The sequence below is a fragment of the Podarcis tiliguerta genome, assembly GCF_965153285.1.
Source record: "Podarcis tiliguerta genome assembly, chromosome: 11".
NCBI classification, from domain to species: Eukaryota; Metazoa; Chordata; class Lepidosauria; order Squamata; family Lacertidae; genus Podarcis; species Podarcis tiliguerta.
This window is the reverse complement of record NC_139544.1, coordinates 44,730,189-44,745,250: the sequence shown is the minus strand read 5'-3', so window position 1 is coordinate 44,745,250 and position 15,062 is coordinate 44,730,189. Positions and strand designations below refer to the sequence as shown.

The following is a 15,062-nucleotide window of genomic DNA, read 5'->3' as shown; positions in this document are numbered from 1 at the left end:
GTTTCAATGATGAGTGTCAAGGCTGATGTCTGATGTATTAACTTTGATATTGAACTCTCTCGAAGAGGATTATCAAGAGCCAATCAAATTATTTTCATTGCACACACGCACAAAAAACTCTCCTAGGAGCTGCAAATCTACTCCTCTCCCGCTCTGCACTTGACATCTGCATCAACTGAATGGGCAATTAAGGTACTGGACATCACAGAAATGGATCCATTAACAGATAATACAGGCAGAAGAAATGGACACGTTGAGCAGAAATAGGCTCTAAGTAGTTCTTATTGGTGTAATCATTACAACTAGAACATAAAAGTGGAATGAAACATATTCTTTCTTCTTCTTTTGTGGTAAAGTTCGAATTTCAAGTCAAGTGTGATGTAGCAGCAAGAGTATCAGACTAGGGTTAGGGAAGCCCAGGATCAAAACTCCACTCTGCTACAAAGCCACTTCCGAGCTAGAGAGGAGGTGGGGTTCCGGGCTTCATGCCCCTCCCCCACCCTTGCGGGGGCTGGCTTCAGCCCCCGCGATACCAGGGAATCCTCCGATGCATCATCCTCAGGCCAGCCAATTGGCTGGCCCGGGGGGCGTGGCCTCACTGCATTTAGGTCTGGCGCAGCCAAGGGTCTCCCTCTTTTCCACGCTGCAGCTAGCCAGGTTTTCCCTCCCTTCCACCTGTTAGGCTAGGCGCTCTGACGTTGCTATGGACTTCGGTTGGTCACCGTCAAGGGGCCTGGTAGGAATTTTTTCCATTTGGCAGATTGGCACCAGCCACTTGGTTTTCGCCTACCTCATAGCAATCCGTCACAACTTCTCGGTATTGGCGGTTAGGCATTGGTAGGGGTATTGTTCTATTGTTATGCAGATGAAGGGGGGAAAGGAAGCGCCATCACCTTCCCCAAAACAAAGGGTAGTCCGATAAAGGATTCCGGGGGGTGTGGCCTTGTCCTGAGCCTATGGAGGTGTGGGCCCAGGGCACGCCCCCAAGTGGTAACTCCGGGGGGAGCTCCTAGTTGACGTGCATCAGCAGGACTCCCCCTACTGGTGGTTAACCCTTCAAGCAAGCGGGCTGAAGCCGGTTAGTCGTTAGGACCAATGCCTAAGCCGATACCGCTCAAAACCCGTAATCAATAAAGTTGACCCATTAACCCGAATTCTTGTGTCTCATGTCTTTATTTCTGAGGGGGGAGGCAGGAACACGCCACGCAAAGCTCACCATAGGTGAACAACTGCCTCTCAGCCTGGCCTACCTGGGCTGCTTCGTTATGCCAGTCACAGAGCAAACCACACAGGAGCACAGAATAAATTTATTTCATGATAAATCTCATTTCTCAATTGCAAGACCATTATACTTTGGGCGCATCAAAATCATGTTTTGTTACACGTATGGGAATTGTGAAAAGGCGAGATGTGCAGTGCGGCTGGGCTAATTACGAGTCTCCACAACGTCACTAGCAGCAGATCGCCCCTAAAAGCAAACATTAACTCGAGCCACGTGACTCTTTCTCATTCTATGCACAAAGAACAAGCAAAACATGTAAGCACAGTGAATTATCAGGAAACCAAGTATATCTGATTACCCTAGGAACATCTTCAATATTGAATCAGTCAAGACAAATCCATTAGGAAACTGAAGATAAGTTATTGTATGAATATATATATATACACACACAGAGAGAGAGAGAGAGAGAGAGATGCAGATAACATTCTGAGCTCAAACTCTTATTATGCCAATATCAAGATCAACATTCTTCCTACTGGGGGGGTGTGAGGAGAAAACAACAAATTTAAATTCTGCCATTGGTCCAGACTGATTAATATTTCAATGAAGGTGATAAGAACAAGTTATACAAAAAAAAATCTACCCACGGGCGTAGGTATTTAGTTCTGGAGAAAGGCTTACACATAAGAATTGAATGCAGTGTTCCCAATTAATATACAGCACTCACTGATTTCCCCAAAATGGTGCCTTGAAGCAATTTTGAGAAGGGTCACCATGTGAGCAGTGAGTGGCCCTGGCAATCAACTCACCAAGATGGCCGCAGAGGGGAGAAATAAACACAGACGTGCTGTCAGAGCTCTGTCAAGCTATGTGGCCACACTAGGCACACCCTTGATGGCAGGGATATGGAACCTCAGGTCCAAGAGCCAAATGGGACCCTCTGTCTGAACTCTACCCAGGTCCCATGCCCTTCCCAACCCTAAACATTTTTGCCTGTCTGGAATGTGTCTTTAAACTCAGATAACACTTCCATTGCTGGATGGAGGAAAGAAGGGGAATCAGTGCGCAGAAACTAGCCTACTGAACAACCTTACATTCATACTCAAGGCCCCGCCCACTTTTGCATCTGGCCCCACCCACCACTGGCAGGTGGCCCTGAGAAGGTTACTCAGAAGGGAATGTGGCCCTCAGGCTGGAAAAGCTTCTGCAGCATCGCTCTAGAGCAGGGTTTCTCAAACGTGGGTCTCCAGCTGTTTTTGGACTACAATACCCATCATCCCTAGCTAAGCAGGACCAGTGGTCAGGGATGATGGGAACTGTAGTCCCAAAACAGCTGGAGACCCAAGTTTGGGAAACCCTGCTCTAGCACAACAGAAAAAAATTGGGGGTACGCCGGTCATATTGTCCACTGCTTCATTAGCCCGTCTTTGAAATTAACATATGGAGCTGCCTTAAAACTGAGTCGGGCCAGCAGCTCATCTAACTTGATAGCCTCTGTCTGCAGCTCTCTATCAACATGAGCTACTACAGCAGGGTTTCCCAAACTTGAGTCTCCAGCTGTTTTCAGATTAAAATTCTCATCACTGCTGACCACTGGTCTTGCCAGCTAGGGATGATGGGTGTTGAGGTCCCAAAACGGCTGGAGACCCAAGTTTGGGAAACACTGGTTCTTATCCAGCATTGGTTCTTATCCAGCCACAAAAATATACACTGCTGCCGAGATTACCCTGCCATGCTTTTAACTGATTAGTGTATTAATTAACAAATTAAAAGTGTATTAATTAACCAATTAAAAGTAATGTAGGAGATAGTTGGGAGAATTATGTAATGAGGATGGAAGGCTTTTCCTAAACTGACACTAAGTTTTTAGTGTGTGGCATTTTAATGTATTTTTAATCTTTGTTGGGACGCGGGTGGCGCTGTGGGTTAAGCCACAGAGCCTAGGGCTTGCTGATCAGAAGGTCAGCAGTTTGAATCCCCGTGACGGGGTGAGCTCCCATCGCTCAGTCCCTGCTCCTGCCCAGCTAGCAGTTCGAAAGCACGTCAAAGTACAAGTAGATAAATAGGTACCGCTCCGGCGGGAAGGTAAACGGCGTTTCCGTGCGCTGCTCTGGTTCGCCAGAAGCGGCTTAGTCATGCTGGCCACATGACCCGAAAGCTGTATGCCGGCTCCATCGGCCAGTAAAGCGAGATGAGCGCCGCAACCCCAGAGTCGGCCACGACTGGACCTAATGGTCAGGGGTCCCTTTACCTTTACCTGATCTTTGTTGGAAGCTGCCCAGAGTGGCTGGGGAAACCCAGCCAGATGGGTGGGGTACAAATAATAAATTATTATTATTATTATTATTATTATTATTTGTCAACTGCTAAGTTTGGTCAACTAACCTTTCCTGGTTCTTGCTGGGTTTAAACTCAGTGGATCTGAGCCAAATCAGAATGATATACTTAGCATATTTGGGCCTTTAGATCTAGGTGCAGAGCAATCCTGTACATTTTTATTCAGAAGTAAGTGCCACTCTGCTCCATGAAGTTTGTATATGTGATTTCAGCCCTGGCCTAAGCAGCCCTGGTGCATTTCTAATTCCCTTTCCTCTCCCTATCTCTCGTTTTAATGGCAGGAGTTCCAAGAGTTCTGAGCATTTGGGGATACTAATCCCCTTGCAACTCCTACAACAAAAGAATATTATCTTTTGCCACCTTCCAAGAAAGGGAATTGGAGTGCGTTAATCAATACTGCCAAGGTCATTTCAGATTAAGCGGTGGCAAATAAAACCCTAGTGGCAGGCACTGAAAGAAAAAGAATCTCCCTCTATATTATATAAGGTAGAATGGTTGGGATTTCTAGGAGGGGTCCCAACATTCTCCAGCAAGATATGGAAAGAAAACCCAATGTCAAAGGCAACATGAGGGGAAACAATCCATTTGCACACACACACCAATCTCTTTCAATTAGATGCCTCTGTGAGGCCCACTACTTGGAAAAGGTCCATAAAAGAACAACCAAAATGATCTAGTGGGTGGTGCAGCTCCCTCAAGAGAAAAAGTTGCAATGTAAAGAGATTCTTTAGCTGTAGTTCCTACATTTCCAGGGAGTTGGGCTACATGACCCTTCCAACTCTACAATTCTGTGATTCCATGATTTGGGGCTGTTCAGTGTAGGAAAAAAGTAAGAGGGGGTGTTCCAGAGGCACATAAGATTACGCACGGTGCTAAGAAAGCAGATAGGGAAAGGCTTTTCACCCATAAGATGGACGCCAACTTAGATGGCCCTGAAAGAGGACCAGACCAATTCCTGGAGGGCAAGACTATAAATGACTAACAGCCATGATGTTTATGTTCTAAGGACCCCTGACCATTAGGTCCAGTCGTGACCGACTCTGGGGTTGTGGCGCTCATCTCGCTTTATTGGCCGAGGGAGCCGGCGTACAGCTTCTGGGTCATGTGGCCAGCATGACTAAGCCGCTTCTGGTGAACCAGAGCAGCGCACGGAAACGCCGTTTACCTTCCCGCCAGAGCGGTACCTATTTATCTACTTGCACTTTGACGTGCTTTCGAACTGCTAGGTTGGCAGGAGCTGGGACCGAGCAACGGGAGCTCACCCCGTTGTGGTGATTCAAACCGCCGACCTTCTGATTCGCAAGTCCTAGGCTCTGTGGTTTAACCCACAGCGCCACCCCTCTACTGATTTGGGAGGCATTATGCCTCTGAATAGCAGTTGCTGGGAATTGCAAGTGGGGAGGATGCTGTTGTGCTCAGGTGCTGCTTGAGAGCTTCCCATGGGCATGTGGTTGGCCGATGCAACAAGAGGACCCAGCATGTTCCCAAAGGTAAGCCCCCCAGAAATTATGGAGCCAGCAGTCAACCTACAGCAGGAAAGGTTGGGGAAATCGATCCAGAAGAAGAACAAGAAAGCAAACAGCATTTCTCCCATTGCAACAGCAAAGCACAAGTAAGCAATCCCCTGTATTTATTTAATTTTGCTTGATTCGCACGCCCACCCTTATCAATACTAAATCAGATTACCACTGAGCTGCAAAGCGCTTTGTTCCGAAGGCAGATCAAGCCTACATTGCAGCTCTAGGAAACTGCTTTGTACTGAGGACATTGGCTTGTCTTGCTCACTATTGTACTGTACGCAGACTGCCAGAGGCTCTGTAAGGTTTCAGGCACGAACCCAAGACCTTTTGCATGCAGAGCATGCAATCGACCACTGTGCTATGAAGCATCTAGAGCAGGATTAAATGCCATCCACCCACAGATAGCCATCATCTGTTATTGCAAGAGCAGTTTGCGCTGTTCCATAATCTTGGCCCTACACTATGGGTTCTGGCTTCTGCCTTTAAATTGCTCAGTATAACAGGAAAGCTTATCTAACCACAGGCATTCCAACCCACTTCCCATGGCAGATCCGCTCAGCACTCAAGGTGCTTGAGAAACTCAGTTTGAGTGTGTGTGTGTGTGTGTGTGTAAAGAGAGCAATAATTGTGTGTTTTTGTTTTTAAATTTAACTAGCCAGATAAACACATCTCCAATCAGCAAGCCATCCACTTTCTATGTCAGAGCAATTAACCTATTTGCATGCATTAGTTTTCAATTAGCATATATTAGATTTCAATTAGCAATTAGCAGAGAATCCATTTCTTTGTACTGCAGAGAATACAAAAGATTTCTCTCTCTCCCTCCCTTTCTCCCCCTCCTCTCCAAAATGTTATTTTGGGCAAGTTATTTTCATATCAGACAATTATGGAAAGAACATATTAGAATATATTTCCCCCCCAAGAAGCCGCCTGTTTTTTACCTTTGTTCTGTCTCATGCTGACACCCTAAACACTAGTGCAGCCTTCACGAAACCAGGATGCTCCAGATGTTGTGGTTGCAACTCCGATCAGCTCCAGTCAGCGAGCTGTGCTCACTGGGAACAATGTGAGCTGTAGTCTAAAACATTTGGAGGGTACCAGGTTTGCAAAGGCTGAGCTAGGAGTTCAGAGGCAGACAAATTGATCATTGATTCCTGCAATGATCAGGCACCACCTCTCTCTCGCTCTTGCAAATTCCGAATAACCTTGGCAATCTGCACAGACGCCCCTTCGCACAGCAGCTTCAACAATATCCCAAAATTAGAAGATATCTTTTGTTCCACAAAGCAACTCCACATTTTCAAGTCGTGTCCTTTGTCCGAGGTCATCCATAGCCAAGTGGTGTCCCCACAACTGTTTCCTTTGCACACACACCTTGCAATCCCAAGACTACAGGCATTAGGATGCATTTGGCATGTTGGTCTAGCAACATGCACACGGAGCGTTTTCACAAATGTGGCTTAGAGCACAATCTTCTCTGTAAACCCAACTGAGTTCAATGGGACTTGGCACATTTACTAGGGAACAAGTTCAACTGAACTCAGTGGGGCTTGCTTCTGAATAGGAATAGGGTTGAATGGTTAAACACGTTCCTTGCTTCTCAGTTTGCAATGAAAATATGAAATCTGCCCTGGCTAGAATGCTCATCTGCTTCGTCTTGCACAACAAAAGCTTCCAGGTATCCACACGAAGAGCATGAAATAAGTTGAAAGGCAATGTAAGTCTTGTGTAGGAAAACAGCACCAATATAGTAAATGACAAGGAGGGTTGTTGTTGTTATTATTTTTTTAAAAAGCTTATTATTAATCCCAATAAATAAATTTATTCTGCTTTTCCAGAGAAAGGTACTTTTTCTAAACTGGATTTTTTGGGGAGGTGGGAGAAATCTGTCATGTGTTCTACAGTAGTGGCAGTGGTTGTTTCCTCCAAGGACATCAAAGACTTGCACAATTTATCCTCACAATGCTGAGAGGCAAACTCAAGGCTGAGACAACTTTCTCAATATACACCCCAGATGAGATGCATGGCTGAGATAGGCCCTTCAGTTCTCCCTATTACAACCCCAATTCTGCCATCCATTACAAACTATTGACTCTGCAACAGAGGAATAAGGCAGATCATTTTGAAAAGTTGCAGTGTGTCAACGGTTCTTGGGTAGATTTCAAATGATAGATGAGTTTCCCACTTTACAAAGCAGGGATGGGGAACCTGTGGCCAGATGTTGCTGGACTCCATCTCCCATCATCGCTGCCCATTGGCCATTCTGGCTGGGGCTGATGAGAGCTGAGAATCCAACATCCGTTAGGACTAGGGTTACCCAGCCCATTACAGAGCAAGGCTATCAGCAATGCAGAGTGAGGCACATCAACCCCAACAGACTTCCCTCTACCTGCTGCATGCAAACATCTTGACCCCTGGATCTTAGCTCTTGGTCTTGAACTGTCCATTCTCCATGGCTCTCTGATGGTTGCTCACACATGTATGCACACACAAGGGTCAGCTCATGCATGAACACCCATCACCCTTTCCCTGCAACGCCAGGAAACATATTGCTGCATGCATGCAACGTCAACGATGCAAAAACCACCCAGGCTAAACATTGGTTTCATCTCGCATTGCCTGAAAGGTGCAATGCTTTGCTGTTTAGGCAGCTCACAAGCTTGGGACCACTAGACATGATGTGGCCATTCTGTGGATTTGCAGATGAGAACTACCTCAACTACGCAAACAGAGAGTGGTGGGATGGGGTCAGTCATGCATGCCAGTAAGGTTTAGGACAAGGAACTGGGAAGACCCAAATTCAAACTCCCACCCAGCCATGAACCTCACTGGCTGAATTTGGGGCAGCTGTTGTGTCTCAGCCTAATCTACCTCACAGGGTTGTTTGTGAGGACAAAACAGGGGGAGGTAGAACCTTGAGCTCCTTGGGGGAAAGTCAAATAAAAAATAAAATGTAGTAACAAGCATGTGTGCCCGATTTTAACAGCAAGAGGTTGGTGGTGCCAAATATCTAAACTGACCCTTGCTTGTCACTCATCAAGATGCAGCCGTCAGAGGCAGAGAATGAAGAAAAGGGCATGCATGTGTGAACCAAGCCAGATAGATCTGCCACATGTCTTAGATCATGGAAACACATGATCTATGGGACACACATCAAGGTGCCATTGAGCTTCTAACAGAAGGTGGAATGGAAGAGGGAGAGAATAGAACGAAATGGTTTCATTAGTCTGAACTTTTGTCCCTCCTTTTCTTGGAACTAGAGATTCATTTTTAGAGACTTGAGGAGAATATTAAGAACCTGGATGCCAGGCAGTGGGGGAATTATCTAAAGCCATAAGCCTTCCAATGCAAGTCAAACACAGATATTCTGGCCACAGAGGCAGGTGGAGAAGGTGAGGATTTTTAGTATTACACACACATTTCCAGAGGGCGAATTCCTTGTTGCAGTAACACTTTATATGCCTGTGGCACCCTAAGCAAAAGCCAATTTTATTGCGGCGTAAGCTTTCTGGGATTCAAATCCACTTTCTTCCCATATGCCATATATACGGTCTCCAGCCTGTGGAAGATTAAGCCTCAGCAAGGCTGCAACCCCTAACCACACTTACTAAGGAGTAAGTCCCGTTGGCCACAATGGAACTTACTCCTGAGTAAACAATGTACGAGATGGCGTTGCAAATGCGCTCGCCTTCAAGGAGCCACGAGAGTCTTTGTTGTTTGCTTGGTGCAACGCGACTGCTACCAGCTACCCATCTGGAAAGCATGTGCACAGATGCGCACGCAATAGGCACACACACATGAAACGCCGAGGGGCTCACATACATGCCAGTTTCTCCCAGCCCTCCATCACACGCGCCAGCCATTCCCCAGAAGAAAAGCCATTATCTCCCTGCAGGCGAAGCGAAGAGATTCTCTGGCAATGTCACCTTTCCCATGTCTGGCTGCAGCCCAAGAGCTCATCCACATTTTATAAAGGACTTTTGAGGCAAAACCAACCAGTCCTCCCCAAATCCCAACCCTCGAGTCGCCTACCTGGGATCGCCAGATTCGTCAGGGGCACGCTGTGGATGCTCTCGGGCAAACTTGCCATCCAGTCCGCGAATTTCAGCTCCAGCTTGCCTTGCGACGAAGCCATGCTTGCAGGTCGGAGAGGGGCGCAAAAACGCACTCGCTCACTCAACCCCGCAAGCTGCGGCTGCTCTCTGGTCCCAGCCGGCGGCGGCAGCGGTACCAAAAACAGCGACCTCCTCCTCCTTCTCCTCCTCCACCTGACTCCCTGAATCCCAGACTGTTCGCTCCTCTCCAGCCTCCGCTGCGCTCGGGAGTTTACGCGCCACGCTGCGCCACACCCACCCGATGATGGCGCAGGCACAGGCGAATTCGAATCGGGCTGCGCGCAACAAGAGAAACAAGCTGCGGGCTGGCGCGCTGTTGCTGCTAAGCTCTCTCTCTCTTATTTTTGGTAACCTGCAAAAGCAATCGCAAAAGCCTTTGGGCTGGAGGGAGGAAACCCAGCCAGGAAATGGGAGACTTCGTTCTTCTTTTGAGTAGGGCCCGGGTCGCAAAACAACGAAGGCTGAAGCCTCTCCGGTCAGCCTGTTTCCCTGCCACCCCCCACCCCCGGGCCAAATCACAGCCCCGGAGTGGGAATTCCAACGAGATCATGAAGCAAGGTTGGAGGACATCTATCTCAACCCCCTTTTCTCAGTGAGGGGACTGGTGTGCAGTGCAACTCCCATATCCCTGACGTGACATTTATTTCTAGCCATCTATATCTATATCTATCTATCTATCTATCTATCTATCATCTATCCCTATCTATCTATCTATCTATCTATCTATCATCTATCTATCTCCATTCATGGAGGATAAATCTATCAGCAGCTACTAGCCACAGTGGCTATGTAGCCTGTGTGCTTTTGAATACACCATGTTGGGAGCGGCTGGTGGGAAGAGTGATTTTGTGCTCAGGTCCTGCTCATGGGCATCCCTTGGGCATCTGTGAGCTTCATGGCTGAGCTAGACGACCGATGGCAGCAGATAGCCACAAATGTGTGACCCAATTGTTTCACCATCAGCATTAACTTCCCAGCTATGACTGAGCCAGGTCTAAGGTCCTTGCCCTCAGCAACTCAGGTAAAAGATACCTTAGGGACCTCCTGAACCCTTATATCTCAGCTGAGTCACTGAGATCATCTGTAGGAGCATCTCTGGTTGTCCCCTGAGTTGGCAATGCTCATCTGACATCAACACCAGACCAAGCCTTCAGCTCGGTATATATACAAGAAGAGTCCTGCTGAATCGGGCCAAACACCCATCTAGTCCAAGTTCCTGTTCTCACAAGCAGGTGCCTCTGGGAATCCCACAAGCAGAATTACCATCCAACCACATTCTCCCCTCTTGTGACCCCCTGATATTCAGAGTATATGGCCTTCAATAATGGAGGAAGGATGTATTCATTGCATCCAGTAGCTACTGATAGCCTTATCCTTCATGAATTTGTCACTCCAGTTCCATAGTTTATCTAAGTGCTGCTTGATGAAGTACTTTCTTTTGCCTGTTCTGAGTCTTTGAGCGTCCAGCTTCTTTTGATAGCACCCAGTTTGTTATTTATTTTATTGCACTTGTATCCTACCTGTTTTTTACTCCAGAGAGCTCAAGGCAGCATACATGGTTCTACCCCTCCTCATTGAATCCCCATAACAACCCTGAGAGATAGGGTAGGCTGAGAGGCAGTGAGTGGCTCAAGGTTACCCAGTGAGCTTCATGGCTGAGCATGGATATGAACCCTGGTCCCCCAGGTGCTGGTCCCAACACTCTAACTACCACACCACACCAGTTCTCAAAACCTAAACTCTTATACTGTCCATAGTTCTCCTCTGAATTACTTCAAACACCTCAACTTTTAAACATTTATACCCCACTTTTCTTCCATGATAGAATTCTGGGTGATATACATGGGGTATCCAGAAGGTCTAGCATCATCCAGGCCCTGACCAGACCCACACCTGCTTTGCCTCAGCAATTGTTGCTGCATCCTGTGCTTAGAGCCACTGCCTTCTTGCACCTGTCGAGAAGATGCTACGGATCTCAGCAAAGTGCGACACTGACAAAAACACCAGTCCTTGCTAGTCTTCATTGCCGTTTGGGGGCAAAGTCAAACCTCATTTGGGTGTTACTAAACAATGAGCTGAAATTCTTCTTTCTCTCTCACTCTCTTCCTTTTTTCAAAGCTGTGTTGTTCAGCACAGCTAAAAGGAACCCAATGAAGTATTTTTATCTCCGAAGTGTTCGGCTAAACATGAAGGTGTCACATTTAAACAGTCACCAAGAGGACGTGTGAGATGGGACTTGGAGGAGATTGTGTGTGTTTTTTCTCTCCGCTGTCTGTTTCACATTTCACTTTCACTCTGATATCAATACTTCAGGTAGGTTTGCAACACTTGGCTCACTCCAGATTTCTTTCTCTAAAATAATAATAATGTGTGTTTATTAAGTGAAGCAGCAGAAGGAAGCCATGAAGAAGAGAATGGGCGGCAACTAAAGCAATCACCTAAATATCCCAAACCAGATCTAAGCCTATTTGCTTACTTGGAATAGCAGATCTGCTCATCCTTCCATAAGCATGCTTAGCATTGTAGTCTGAGGGCCAAACTACATCAGACGAGAAATATGTGACTCCATTTCTGTCTTTTTAGACTTCTAAATATTTGTGTATATCAGCTAGAGGGGATTCGGATCCAGTCTGGGACCATGGCACAGCTAGAAGGAAGATTTCACATTTCCTCCCTCTCTTTTCCCCCATCAAGTCCACACACATCCCCAACTCTTAATTGCTATTTACCTTGGAAGGAAAGACATAAATGGGATGGAATTTACCTAGCAAACCACAGCAGTGGAAGCTGTTCGCAAGGCTTTCTCTCTCTCTCCTTCCCCAATGTACCCCTTTTACCACCACCCCCAAAATGGCTGCAGGGGGTCAGGAGAACTCCTATAACAGCAGGGAAGGAAGGGGAACCATTCCCTTTGGAAAGCTGATATGCTGGCACATTCAACATAGCACAATCCTGAATTCCTCCAGTGGTGTTGTCATTTGTGTTGTTTTCCTCCCAGGCAAAAGCAGCTGGAGGGGGGGGGGGCGTTGATTTTTCTTGGGAAATGACACAGCACTGGTGGGGGCAGTAGTCAAAACTCCCGCCCACACCATTATGGTCCTGATTCAGATCAGGCCTACTCCTCACAACTGCCAGGACAGCCCTGCCATCTGAGCCGACCCAATACATTTTGGCACCTGAGGCAAACCATAAAATGGTGTGTGTGTGTGTGTGTGTTCCCCACACACACACCAGGGAAGAAGGGGGGAGTGAAGATCAACATCGGGGACAAAGGGGGAATAAAGATCTACATTGGGAACTGTGATGGTGGTCAAATCAACCTTACCCGATGGTTGAACTGGGAATCAAAGTTAATTGGGGGGGGGCACTCTGAATCACACTGGGCAAGTGCAGAGCCCAGATGGCAGGCTTCAGGGACTTGGCTTCCTCCCCACCCCCCGGCAGTAGATAAGCAGAGCAAAGAGAAAGGGGTCTCTTACCAGTTAAAATTTTTAATGATCACAGCGAGAGAGAAAAGAATCCATTCCTAGGAATGAAGGTGCTCCCAAGTAAGGGTTCCACCCACTTCCTCCCTAGTCATCTGTTTTCTCCATCAAGTCCACACACATCCCCAACTCTTAATTGCCATTTACCTTGGAAGGGAAGACATAAATGGGGTGGGATTTACCTAGCGAACCACATCAGCGGAAGCCGTTCGCAAGGGCTTCTATCTGTGCAATGAGGCTTTCTCTCTCTCTCTTTCCCCCATGTACCTCTTTCACTGCCACCCTCAAAATGGCTGCCACCTTATCTGCTCTTCTTGACCTTTGGCAGAGCGGATGAATGCTTCCCAGTGACAGTGGGCCTGTTAACTCTCTCTCCTCCAGTTCTTCTCCTCCTAGCTGTTCCCCACCCAGTTCTTCCCAGCTTCTGCCTTCTGAATTATGCCCCTCTGCAAACCACTGTTCCAAATCTATACTGTCCTCCTGCTCCTGGGAAGATTCGGGATCCTGACTAGGAGCAGGAGGAGGTTCCCACCATTCCTCCTCAGTGCAGCCCTGACCCCAGGAGACTAAGAGGGAGACCCCTGCCATTTCCTCCCTAGGGGTGGGTGGAGAGCAGCAGCATCTCCCATTCACCGAGAGGCCATTGTGAAGGGGCTTCTGAGGAGGAGGCAGACCCGGCCTCAAGGAGTGTGCTGCAGACACCACTGCCACTGCAGCAGCAGTGGTGGACGATGTATTCCTTGCAGGCCAGATCTGCCACCACTGTGGCTCTGCTGCCTGAGATGATCATCTCACCTTGCCTCATGGATGGGCTGGCCCTGCCTGCCATGCAGTAAAGAGATGTCCCTCAGGCTGCACCATGAATAGATGAAAACAGGAATTGGTACCTGGATGTCCTTCAATTATTATTTTTAAGGGTTGGTCCTGGTAAGTGTTGGGCAGGTGCCATCTGGGGTCTGCTTCAGGCAGCAAAACGTCCTGGGTTGGCAGCAACAGGCAAATGGAAATACCCTAAGTCTGTGTTCAGGTGCCCTAAGTCTATACTCTGATCCACTGGGCCGCTTTTTCCAGAGCTGTAATCTATAGCATTAAAGCTTAAGTGGCAAAAGTCCTTTAAGAAGAGACTTTGCTTTGGACAGAGGATTTCTCTCCTCCAAAATAAACCTATTAAATTAAGCTCGAAATTGATATGTTCTCCATATTTATGGAAGTGGCACTCTTGATATATGAGAGCCATTGTGGGTTTTATCACAAGATGTTTGCTGCCACACCTTGTAATTTATCTTAATTAAGGCTGAATGCTGCTTAAGCAGTGATTATTTATGCATTTCTGATTGCTTTATTGGAGGGTCATTGGAAAGGCAGTTCCAAACCTCCAGAGAAATCCTTGTTTTATTACCTTAGTTGTGAAATTGGGGAGGGAGGGAGGCTTAGCCAGATGGAGCCTCAGCGCTGCCAATAAAAGACACTTGACATGGGATTCACATATACGTACTAAATGTTATTGAACGAAATGGCGGACCCAAAGGCCGCTTAATTAATAACAAAATGGATTGTACTTTCTTCTTGGTCTTTTGAGGCAGGATTGAAGGTCCATTAATGAAAAGGCTGCCTTGTACTTTTCAGAGCAGTGAAGATCAACTCTCTGGTAAAAATAGATGCAGACCATTACAGGCAGCTGCATGCGCTCAACAAAAGCTGGAAAGCTCTCACTACAGATGACAATTGATTGGGGAAGGGTCATAGCCCACTGGGGGAAAGGGCAATAGCTCAGTGGAAGTGCACATGTTTTGCATGCAGAAGGTTCCAGGTTCAATCCCCAGCATCTCCAGGTAAAAAAAGTCAGGAAGTGGAATTGTGGTACCCTGGAAAACTGCTACCAGTCAGTGCAGACAAAGGCAGCAAAGGTTTCAAGTATGCATAAGGTACAGGAGCCTTAAAGGCTTGAGGAGCGATGCTGTTATTTGGCCTTGATGTTGCTGTTTTGGGACTATCTTTGCTTGTTCATCCCTGCTCAACCTGTATGTTGGCAACTACTGCAGACAGATATTACAGAACCAGGAAATGCTGCCTGTCCCCCACTCCACTCCACCAACCAGTTGGTGTAAAAAAGAAAAAAGAAAGAAAGGAGAATTCCTAGATGCCAAATTCCAAGTTTGGGGCAAGTACTCATTGGTGAGAAAGCCCCAACAGAGAGTTAAAGTCACAAAATATACAGCAAAGTAGAGCATGGAAATATAGGCTTTAGACCTATAAAATATGAGTACCAAAATTTCCCTCCCAGCGTAGGAAAAGACCACACCTTTGGTTAAAAATTGTTTACTTACTAACTCTCCAAAGGTCAGATTCATGTGCTTTTCCACACCTTAGTCAAAGAAGTTGC

The 15,062-nt window shown here is 47.0% G+C and overlaps 1 protein-coding gene across 1 annotated transcript in view; it reads right to left on the bottom strand.

Moving 5' to 3' along the window:
- The window catches only part of PLCXD3 (phosphatidylinositol specific phospholipase C X domain containing 3), a 74,324-nt gene extending 64,707 nt beyond the window's left edge, over positions 1-9,617 (bottom strand). Inside the window, exon 1 of the mRNA XM_083403166.1 lies at positions 9,112-9,617. Coding sequence (XP_083259292.1) covers positions 9,112-9,214 — 103 coding nt within the window. The 5' untranslated portion in view covers positions 9,215-9,617. The remainder of the gene's footprint in view (positions 1-9,111) is intronic.
- Positions 9,618-15,062: the final 5,445 nt, after the last annotated feature.